This window comes from Sceloporus undulatus, chromosome 1 (genome assembly GCF_019175285.1).
Source record: "Sceloporus undulatus isolate JIND9_A2432 ecotype Alabama chromosome 1, SceUnd_v1.1, whole genome shotgun sequence".
NCBI classification, from domain to species: domain Eukaryota; kingdom Metazoa; phylum Chordata; class Lepidosauria; order Squamata; family Phrynosomatidae; genus Sceloporus; species Sceloporus undulatus.
This window is the reverse complement of record NC_056522.1, coordinates 232,659,387-232,671,422: the sequence shown is the minus strand read 5'-3', so window position 1 is coordinate 232,671,422 and position 12,036 is coordinate 232,659,387. Positions and strand designations below refer to the sequence as shown.

Here is a 12,036-nt window from a genome sequence, read left to right as displayed (position 1 = left end):
ATACAGCCAAAAAGAAGAGTACAGTCCACCCTTCCTTATGCGGGGGATCCATTCTGCCCCCCCTCCCTCGCATAAAGGGAATTTTGCTTATGCTCAAGCCCCATTTAAATGAATGGGGCTCGTGCATGCGGCGGCATGGCAGCATATGCACTCCACGGGCACATGTGCCATTATCCCTTCTGGGGTGCTCTTGCCCTACTTCAGGAGCACCTTTCAGCACATGCTAAAAGCCGTGTAAGACACACCAGCGTATAAACGCAGGCACACTGTATATGGGCATCACCATATGGTATTACAAAAACCAGATACACTATATAATTGGAAGCAGAAGATGGAGAAGCTCTGTTCTTGAGCCAGAACTAGATCAGGTGTGGACTATGATACAGATCATGAACTATTTATAAAGATTATCACACCAATGCTTCCCGTCTCTCAATCTGCTCTAAAATATTGAGGAAGCGTTTGTGTGAAAGCCTAATGTGCTTCCTCATAATCATCAAACACAATGGATAACAAAGGAAACACTTCAAGCAGTAAAGGAAAGAAGAGAAGCAAAACAAAAGTGAGATAGGAACAAAATCTGAACCTAGAATGCAATTGATCAACAACTAATGTGCAAGGATAAAGAGGACTATTGTAACAATCAATTCAGAGAAATAAAAAATAGTAACCCAAAAAAGAAGAATGAGAGATCTCTTCCATAAGATAAGAGAACTCAAAGCGAAGTTCAAACCAAAGACTGGGATGCTCTTCAAACCAAAGCCTGAGATGCCGCCTTGAGTCCTTAAGTTGGGAGAAAGGTGGGATATAATAAAATATAACAAAATAAATAATAAATCCTCTGTCAAAAGGAGAGGAACATACTATAAGACCAAGAAGATATAAAAAGATGTTGGTTGCAATACACAGAAGGGCGTTATTTTAGTTAGCCCAAATCTATATCACATCTTATAAGATGGTACTCACTAGCCTTTTCCATTACATCCCCCTCAATCAGTTCCATCTTTCTCTGCATGAATGGTAGAGGCTGATGTTTGTATCAGGGAGCCAATTTGGCTGGTACAGCCTCCTGTACAAACTGAGATCATGTTTCTGTATGGTGAAGGAGGCCTACAATAATGGAACACACTTCTGGCTACAGAAGTTGTTCCTCCACTGAAAGGAGAACAACAAGGCAAAGCAATGCAACACAGGTTCATTGTAAGAAATTGGCAAGCTGCTACTTGACCATCCTATCTATCTTTAAAAATTCCCCTAGGTTCAAAATTTAACACTGAACCAAAAAAAAATAAAAAAAGCCTCTGCTACTAAATTTTACAAATGAGAAGGGCTTGTACAAAAATGTTAAAGGATTCCTGTTTTTTAAACAATTTGTTATAGAAATCTTAGATGAATACAAATAGGAAAAAGTTCTCAATATCACTGATTAAGAAAGCCTGTGAAGATAGGCATAACAAATCAGGGCATCTGGAAACTGGGTGATCACTAGAGAAATATTGGAACTGTAGTCCAAAGGATACTAGGTGCAGGAAGAACTATGTATACTATAACCAGTGAAGCAGATCTTCACTATAGATAGCTCAAGAATGTCTTCTTAATTTATAGTGAATTAATTTATTGATTAAAATAAGAAAAGTATGTTTAATCACATTGATTTTGTCCATACGTCAAATAACTGAAGCAATAAGCAGGCATCCCACTAGTGTTATATAATCCCATACTACTAAACTTTAGGTAGATTGAGGGACTGAGCTGAGTTTAGGCTTGGGAGCAAATCTGATCTTGTTTAATGAATTTATTTTCAAATTAATGACCAGATTAAGACAACTTTAGCGTTTTTGTATGTACAAAGGCATGTATGTCACTGTGAACAATTATGGCCTACCTTGAAAACTGCTGTTGCAATCCACGCATTTGAACCCGGTTGTGCTCAGATTCCAGTGTCACTTCTCGTAATTTTTTTTCACTTTCAACTCTCAAACGTCGCTCTTCCTCCAACTCATGTATCAGCTTCTCATGCTTAAAAAGAACAAAACAGAACAAAATTCACACCAGAGTTGGAAAAGCAAATATGGGTAGCATTAAAGACTTTTAAAATGAGGCAAGTTTTTTTTTCTTTTTAACAAAAAGAAGTGTAAACTGTTTTCATGTGTAAGTGGCTGCCCTACAGTGCCCCTTTTCACACTTTCATCTCTCCTCATTTTAAACTTTTTCACCCTTTATCGATACAGAAAGAGAGAAAGTAAAACAAAAGAACAAAAAATAGATTTGTTTCTTCTTATAATTTCAAGTAGCACTTTACACATATCAAAATATTTTTATAACTCTGGCTGTTTTTATTTCTTCTTCTGACACTTAAATGGTCAAATGACAATGGGCCCAGCATACCACTCTGGGTAAAACTGCAGCCTTTTCACATTTCAGCAGTGTGAATGCCACAGCCTATACTGATCTGATCTTTCTCCTCCACTGCAGCTACATTTTGGAAGACAGAAGCTGCCTTATACTGAGTAAAACAACTGATTCACCTAGGTTGGCAATGCCAGCTTTGACTGGCAGCAATGCTCCCCAGGGTTTCAGGCTAAATGTTTCCCTTGCCCAGCCAGGAGAACCCTCTTAAAACCTAGAGGGCTTCTATCCATTCTTAGATCAGAAGAGATTACAGTTGGCCTCCGTTTGCGTGGGGGATCCATTCCGGAGGGGCCCCCCCCCCACAATACGGAGGCTCACACGTATTGAAGCCTCATAAAATTAATATAGGTCACCCCTCCGTGCATAACTGAGGTCGCACATCTCAGATCTGAGAGGTAGGAGGGGACACTATAGTTGTTTTTAGGGCGCTATTTTCCCTGAAACAACTGTTGAGCACCAGTTACTGGAATGTTAGATGCTACAAATATGTTATTGCCCTCATGTTCTCATCTAGACAAACCTTTGATATAATAATAATAATATAATATAATCCAGCAGGGCTTTTCTTAGTTCTTATAATCTGCTATCACAGTTTGTCCCTGACACTAAAGAATTCTCTGTTTTTAATAATTCTTTTTAATTATTTCAAACAACTACAGTAAGAACCTTTTGAAAAAAGCCTAGTGCTGGAAAGGGTATACATAATATTAATATAGCCCGAACTCCTTTGCCTCTTCCATGAGATTCAGGACATACATCTAAGTTTACTTGTCAACTTATTTACTGTGTCACCTGTATGATCTCTGAATTTTTTTGAAAGGGTAAACCCCACCACCATGTCAAATATACAAGAATATTGGGAAACAGAACAATTATTGTAGCATAACCATCAGTAAGACTAAACACAGAAGGCTGTCTGGTATGTTTTTGCCCATAGTTTCTAGATATGTCTGTTTGTGGTATGATGCTGTTTCCTAGTAGCTCAATATGCACATCAATAAAAGTGTGTTAGAGAAAAAGAGGGAGCTGTTGCTGCTGTTGAATTTTCTTCTTTTATGACTTTCATGGTATTCGTCACTGCTTTTCCCAGTCTCCCATACTACTTGGTAATATAGGAACTTATGCTCCCATTTCAAATGTAATGGGTACCAAGAACTTTGTAGAGATATGCCCTTAATTTCCATTTTTCAAAGTGCTCAGACATAAAATGACTATGGGTCATTAGGTGTGTTGTTCTTGCTTTTAAACCAATAGAAAACAAAACAAAACACCACAGTGTGATCTGTAGCTTGCCAAGGATGTTGATGTATGTCTAATGATGCTGGTCAAATTTTATGACACAACCTGAAACCATGTATTAAAAATACGGTTTCATTACAAAATAATAAAGCTGTCTTGGCATTAAGCCATTACTCCATGGGTCTTATGGTTATAAATCTTATTGGAAAATAAATGCATAGTAGCAATAAGGAAGAGACCTAAAATATGAGCAGTATGAAGTAGAAAGGGAAACTTAAAGACAGTGATAAATAAGCAGATGACACACAGGAAGGCTGTAAGGGATTAAATGAAGTATCTATATAATTGAAGTAAAATATGGGGGAATTACAGTGAGCAGAATGTATGTCTAGCTAACCACACATAAATGCTTGGAAGTGGGAATTTTTAAAATGAGAAATACATTTCCATAAAAGAAATTTAATGCTCTAATTAAATTAGCCAATTAAAATACACTCTTACTACTGCATAATACAATGCTGCAAGAAGCTGAAAACAATACTTTTAAATATACATATATGCAGCATCCAGAGATAATCTTGCAAAACTTATTGTCCTTGCAGATTCTGAAGCTCACCAACCACTGTTCAGGTGGAAATACATGTTCAAATGGCAAGTGTGTATCTCCTAAATGGCCAAATGTCTGTTAATATGAAAGAAGGAATAAGGAGGAATCATTTGCAGACTAGGACTAACTTCTGGAATTGACAGTTCTTTAACATTTGCATGTTGATCAGTTCTCCTCTGACAAGGCACAGTTTGCCACACCATGACCAAAACAAATCAAGTCTTTTAGTGAAACTCAAGGCTGACTTGTCAACAAAATTGACCTGTCATTTTGAAAAAAAAGTTTCAGAACAGTTTGGATGCTATTTTCATTCTTCTCATGAAGGGTCCACTTTATGCCATGGAGATTTTACCTTCAGTTACATCTGAATAGGCCTTCACACACACTAGCCACTATTTCATAGCTACTTAAATTTGTCCATGATTCCTAACAATGTTTTATTTTTGCAACAGTAATTCTCTATGTATACAGGTCAAAAGGCCCACCCACCCCCCAATGTTCCATTCTTCTGTTTGGACGATGCATGGCCCAAACCCTGATTCTGGTACAAGACATCTAAACAAAATTCAGCATATCCACACTAGAATTGAGGCTTAACAAGGTTAGAATGGAGTAAAAAAAAACAACAACCTTACATGTTGCTCTGGATCTTCCAGAAAGATCTGGAGTCCTCTGTCCCCATATCATGGAGGCTATCTGCATTCTGCTGCACCACCCAGCACATCTGCTACTGCCACAGATTGGCCATTCTGAGGTACGAACAAGGTAGCTACCATGTGATTGTCACTGGGTGCCTTTTTCTGAGCTCAGTAGCGAGTGACTCACAGATGTGGCAGATGGCCATGTGCCCTCGGCCAACCCCTAGCACGTGACAAGGGCGCCCTATAGGCCCATTTGTCCAGGGCCAAATAAATACAAACTAGGTATTTGTCTATGTCTGTGGTTCTCAACCTTCCTAATGCTGCGACCCTTTAATACAGTTCCTCATGTTGTGGTGACCCACAACCATAACATTATTTTCACTTGATTCCTAAGACCATGGGAAATATGTGTTTTCCAATGGTCTTAGGTGACCTCTGTGAAAGGGTCGTTTGACCCCCCAAAGGGGTCGCAACCCACAGGTTGAAAACCACTGGTTTATGTGCTCAGCTCTTTTACCATTGATCCAAAACTCACTGTAGAAATAATCCAGTTTGAGACTGCTTTAACTGCCCTGGCTTAGTGTCAGGGAATTCAGAGAATTGTAGTTTATTGTGACACTAGAGCTCTCTGGTAGATAAGGCTAAATGTCTCACAAAACAACAGTTCCCAGAATTCCCTAGCATTGAGCCACAGCAGTCAAGGCGGTTTCAAACTGGATTATTTCTGCAGTGTGGTTTGGACGATTCTTATCTCACTAAACTGTTTCTATAAAATTTTCACCTTAGTGCAGGAGTCTGTTACAAACCTGGTTCTTACTATTCTTACTAATGCTTTTGGGGCTCCACTATAAAGCCTACTGTACTATTTCATTTTTAACATTTCCCATTTAAGCTTCTTATTCAAGATGGAATGTGAAACATTATACTATATAATAGCAGTACCTCTCCTGGTTTAAATATTGTACATGAGTGTGTAAAGTGTTACAATGTGCACATAAAACTTAACACCATGTAAATTATTTCAAATATGTAAAGACACTGTCATGGAAGTCTGAAAGAACATACCAGTAAAGAAACAAGAAAAAAACGTTATTGTCTCTTAATCAAAAATTAAACAGGAATGAGAAGAAATTAAATCCCCTGCCACCTTGTAACTAAACTGTATAGCAGAATTGTATATCGGTAGTATTACGCTACTATCAGGTTGGCAAAAATGGGCAGTAAATTATCTGCCCAATCTTAGAAAAGTTGCTGAGCCACTAGGTCCTTTATCCACATGTGGCTTAGTCCCACAAAATTTATGAATTTTAGTGCAAAATCATCACAGAAATAATAAAAATTATTGCCGAAAAAGTTGTATCTTGTTGTTTCTTATTTTCTTTCTTCATGGATGTAAACAAATATTTAAACAATAAATCTTCAGTTGCAATGTTATTGATTCTGACACGTGATTATTGTTGATAATTGGGAAAACCACTAGAGAATGAGCAAAACAGCGTGGATCATTCAATACTGTATGTAACGTCAGTGGTAAAACTGAGAAGTGAGCACTGTAATGTAAAAGCATTAAAATCAGGAGGTAAATTTTGTGAAACTTGGTTTCCCTTTCATTTTACTATACCAACAAACTCAGAATGACTACTCTTCTCTTCTGTTATAGCTTTTGGAATGATACATCTTGCCATTTCTATTTCAGAGTTCCTCTTCTACTTAAAAAAAAAAATTATACTGCTGCTATGTATGCTATGTATATATTCAAAATGATTGTGTATATCAATGATACTTTTTATTATTTTGTAACTGGTTGCTATAATATATTTATTTAAACTATATAATCACTTGATCTTAAAGTCATGAGATATACATGTTGCATTTAAATGTTAGGAAATAAATAAATTGAGGTATTATGGGTTTCCTTTTCAGTAACATGTCAAAATGGCATGCAAACTTGTTTTACATTAAAATCAGGTCATTCCACTGTCACCTCACCTGTCTGCTTTGTGTAATACTGTTCCCCAGTACTGGGACCTAGGGAACTTGGAGTTTTGTACAGATTTGTGTGCCTTTCTGGTAGACCCAAAAAAGTATTGTCGCAATATCACTATGGGGATTTGTCTTAATGCCAGTATGGTTTCCTCTCTGTTCAGAGTTCGAATAGGAACCAGTTCCAGGCTTCACGTTTGATGATAAAGAGATTGACATACATCACTGATGCAAAAGATGTGTGATGCAGTAAGTGTTTCAGAAAGGAGAAAAGGATAAGGAACCAAATTCCACTTGTAACAGGTAATATACTGTGGGGCCCAAAGCACATCAAACATTGAGTAGAAGCTTATATAGCTGGTTGTTGTTGTTCTTGTGTGCCTTCAAGTTATTTCTAACTTATGGCAATCCTAAGGTGATCTTATCATGGGGTTTTCTTGACATGATTTGTTCAGAGGGGGTTGTCTTTGGTAAAGACTGAGGACCTTATCGCACACAGAAATGTAAACGTTCTAGGGACGGGAGGAGGAGCGCGGCGCGCGACCTCCCAAAAACGGATTTTATCGCACACGCAAAATCCTCCAGAGGCCCCGTTCCGTCCCCGTGTGCACCCGTCGCGTCCAGTCCTGACGGGCGGATTTTTCCGGACGGATTACCTTCCGTCGGCAAAAATGGCGCTTGTCAGGACTGGACGCGAACGGGTGCACGACGGGGGACGGAACGGGGCCTCTTGGAGGACTTTTGCGTGTGCGATAAAATCCGTTTTTGGGAGGTCGCGCGCGCGCACGAGAGTCCTCCTCCCGTCCCTAGAACGTTTACGTTTCTGTGTGCGATAAGGTCCTGAGACTGAAAAAATCACATAAACCTATAGCTTAACCAGTTACAATCTACATTGAGAAAGCTTTATTGCATAAGTGTAAGAACATCAGTGTGTCCTAGAAGCTCTGAAAAGGAGCTTTAACCAGGAAGCTAACAGAAAATTCACTCTCCTGCCTACATCCCTCTTAGCTAGGTTGAAGGTAGGGACAAATGTGCTCTGATATTCTTAAATGAAAGCATGTGATCTCAAGCCCTTGTATGTGGTGTGTGACACTGGGATAACATGTGTATCCTAGTTATATAGAGATACTTTTATGTTCCTTGCAGCTGTGAGCCACCATTCCTGGCACTACTATCAGCCTGCACCCCCTGTCACCACATCCTGCATTTGATAATGCTAACACTCACACCCTTTTTCCTCACTTGGGATCATGTACAAGTCCATTCCATTCTGTTCACAGACTATAGTTTTTTAAAGACAGAATCAGCCGGGGGGGGGGGGGGTGGAATCATAGACAATATGAAATTTATCCTAAATTAGGTACTGTACTTTAATGCAAATTTTGTGGCAAAAATTAATTTTATAGACATCTTCCCACAAAAATACGCTTTTTAATAATATTTTAATACATTTTAAGAAGAAAACTGAACCTCAAAATCCAGACAAGCGTGCAAGTGGAGAGAGAACTGGGTTCAGACCCATTCATTCAGGAGCTGTCTGTTGATCAGACAAGCTGACTTCCAAATGACAATTGAATGAAATCACTGAGCTATCCTAGTGCCATTTCTTTCATGGCAGTAGAATATTTGGGCTTGAGCCCCTAGTATACAATTTAAATGATTCAAACTTTAGACAGCCCTTTGTCTGTTCTTCATTGACTGTTGTTCAACTAAATGCTTCTCATCCTGCAATCAATATTTCTTTACAAAAATAAACCCAGGCATTGACAAACAACTCTGCAGCATACTGCAGCTTTCCTGGCAGTACGTTTCAAGAGAATGAACAACTATTATCTCAAAGTGTGAGGAATGTAGAGAGACTGTGTTTATTATGGTTTCTACAAGCTTCTCTCAGTTGGATTATTCTACTACATTAGAAAAGTACTGATTCCAACACCTTCATTCAAAAGTTGATTGATAAATTGATTAACAGTTATTGTCTCAGCCCTCCGCCTCCAGTAACGCTTGTTATAGATTAAATGTAAAGAAAAGAAAAGTGAAGAAAGAAAAAATAGCCAGTAGTCATTTAGATCTTTCTGATGCTGGACCAAATCTAACAGGGTTTTTTAAAATCCATATTTTGCTGTTTCTTGTTGCATGCTTTCTAATTTATGATGATCCTAAGATGACCCTTTCACAGGGTTTTCTTGGCAAGGTATATTCAGAGGAGGTTTGCTTTCTTCTTAGGCTGAGTGGGTGGGACTTGTCCAAAGTTACCAAGTACGTTTCCATGGGTGAATAGAGATTGAAACCCTGGACTCTCGAAATCCTAGCTCAACACTGAAACCACTATGCGACACTATTCACAGCTATAACATGCTTAATTAAATTAGGAATGAAATGAAGACAGCTCACATGACAGACATTTTTCATCTAAAGGGACTGATGTGTCCTTTAACAGTTCTTGAACATCCTCTTCCCACTAAATTTTCCTCCTTAAAGAAAACTCGAGCAAAGACTTAAGCAGAACTACCCCCATTTACAAATAAGATTCTTAATGACTGATGAGTATATGCTAAATCCCACCTTTCAAAGTCCATGTATAAAAATAAGTTTAAAACCCATTTTAATTCTATGTGGAATTCATCCCTAACCACCATTGGCTGTTGATTCTGTTAGAAATGCAAGGTCGCAATGTCACAGTAACATGTGATAATCCCCTTGTCAAGGCATAGATATTTCATAATCCTAGGTGGAGCTACTCGTTGGGCAATACTGGGATATTCCTAGACATGCATAAGATTGCAGCGTTGTGATGCAAAATATGTTAATATCCATTTCTTCCTGCTCTTCCTACCCATTTTTCAGGGTCAAATTTTTTGTTTAAGAGATGGTGGGTCTATATGGAGGAATTTATAAGAGGTGATGGAAAGAACACTCTTTTTCCTCCAGTTTTTTCTCTGTTGTTGCAGTTGTCTTTATTAAGGCTGCCATTTTCAGGGCCACTTTTGCTGGGACCAGATTTATCATTTTGGTGAGATGCCTAAGCAGAAGATTAGGGTGAAAGAGTGAGATGGAAGCCACACTATTCAGAAGCACTCACTCCTTTTCAGTTTAGTTACCTGTTATGCATTTAATTGTACTTAGACATTTGCAAGAAGGAGACTGGGTAGCAAACTAGATTTACTTAGATCCCTCTCTGATTAGCCTTTGCTCTGCCCCTCCAGCCCTAATGGACTTCACCTCTGACTGAGAAATTCCCTTATCTTCTCCCATTTAACTCCTGGTCCCACTACTAGTACTTCATTCTCTTTTCCCAATCTCTCTTTCTGAGTAGGCCTACCCAACATTAATTTTTTCTCCTCTGACACTGATAAAAGGTATTTTGAATTTCAGATATCTATCTATCTATCTATCTATATATATATATATGGATTTTAGAATTCCTGTATTTTCATATATGTACATAATATCTGGCAGATGAAACCCAAGTCTAAACACAGAATTCATTTGTGTTTCATATACACCTTATACACACAGCTTGAAGGTAATTTTATAAAATATTTTAAAAATTATTTTGTGCCATCATGAGAGAGTGAGCTGAACCTTCAGAAATCAATGGTGTCACTATCTCAGACACCCATGAAAAAAGTTTTGGGTTTTGGAATATTTTGGATTTCACAATTCCGGATAAGAGAGACTCAGCCTGTACTGCCCAATCTGCATTCTCTGTAAAGTGTCCTCACTCTGGAGTCCCTGCCCTTAATTTTCCTGTTTGCTGGACTTTCTTCCCAGTCCTCCTCACAAACATCTAAGAAAATTTTCTCATCTAGCACAGATTCTGAACTTAAAAAGGTAGTGTTCCCTGAACAATCCAAGGTTATTATTTCAAAGGGTTACCCACCACATGGATAAGTTTTGTATAATCTTCTTTCTAATTCTTTCTTCATCTATGGACCAAGTCAGTTTCCTATTTTATACATCAAGCACATTTCAAATCCAAGTAATATTCCAATTATGCTAACAGCTGTCAAAAATTCTGTGGATTTTATTTTTATTTATCTACAAAGATTTTTGCTTTAGAACCAATAGGCAGTAGATTTTTCGCGTTTGCATTTAAAGTCAGTGGAGTTGTTCTTTGCTGGCAATGTCCCTCTAAGCCAACTGTATGTGACTTTAAAATATCCTGATTCTGCTACTAATTTCAACATAAAAGAGAATGATCACTGTCTCTCACTATGCAGTAGCTCAAAATTGCCACCAAGTGGAAGGACAGTGACTTTATTCAACTCCCATTTGGCTACACTCATCTGGCACTGTGGCACAGTTTTAACTGCATTCATGGAACAGAAGAGCTGCTGTTAAAAAACTCTTTTTCATTCTAAGTATAGGATTAATCTCTATTTAGAAATTTAGGGGGCTATTACATGTGGAATTACTGTATATGCAAAATGGCAAAAATTATTTTTAAAGAATAATAAAAAGATAGGCTTCTAGCTGTGCTCTTGCTCTTTCCAGCTGTGCGACCCAGCCAAGCCTTGGAACATGAAAAGATATTGCTGCCAAATAACCGTTTAATTATGTGAAACAAGCAACTAGGGCCAATAAAACTAGAGTCACCACTAAAACTATTCATCATCTTCCACAGACCAATAAACTGAGTGAGGCTACTGGATAGATGGTCTTTTACAGTCCTCCTTGGAGATTTTGGGTCTCTAGACATACCAGCAATGATATGTATATAATCCACTACAGTATTATAAACTATTTCAAGCAGTATCGGTAGCAGAAATGACTTACTTCAATGGTATCCACCTTTTCCACTTGCTGATTTCTCAGATCAATCTATTTATGGTATTTTCAACAGTAAATGACAACCTCTTTCTATAATGAAGCATTTACCATTTATTCACATTTGACACCAAGAGGCCTGTTTTAAGCCTTGGAATTGATCTTTAGTTTCTAACCTAATTAATTTTGTACTCAAAGCTATATTTTCTTTTCTTTATGTATGTGCGCCATAGAAAAAACAAGGAAGAAACAAAACGTCACTTTGATACAAGAAAGCTCACACACTCAACTCATGGAATTTTTATCTTAAAACCATAAAGCTACTCAAAAATGAATTTGCAAATGTAATTGAGCTTCTAATAGCTTCTAGAGGCAGTAATTAAA

The 12,036-nt window shown here is 37.9% G+C and overlaps 1 protein-coding gene across 2 annotated transcripts in view; it reads right to left on the bottom strand.

Annotated features, from left to right (window-relative positions):
• NCKAP5 (NCK associated protein 5) overlaps nucleotides 1-12,036 on the bottom strand; it is an 811,098-nt gene that overhangs the window by 419,627 nt on the left and 379,435 nt on the right. For both annotated transcript variants that reach the window (XM_042462965.1, XM_042462973.1), the window contains one exon: nucleotides 1,886-2,019. In XM_042462965.1, coding sequence (XP_042318899.1) covers nucleotides 1,886-2,019 — 134 coding nt within the window. The remainder of the gene's footprint in view (nucleotides 1-1,885; nucleotides 2,020-12,036) is intronic.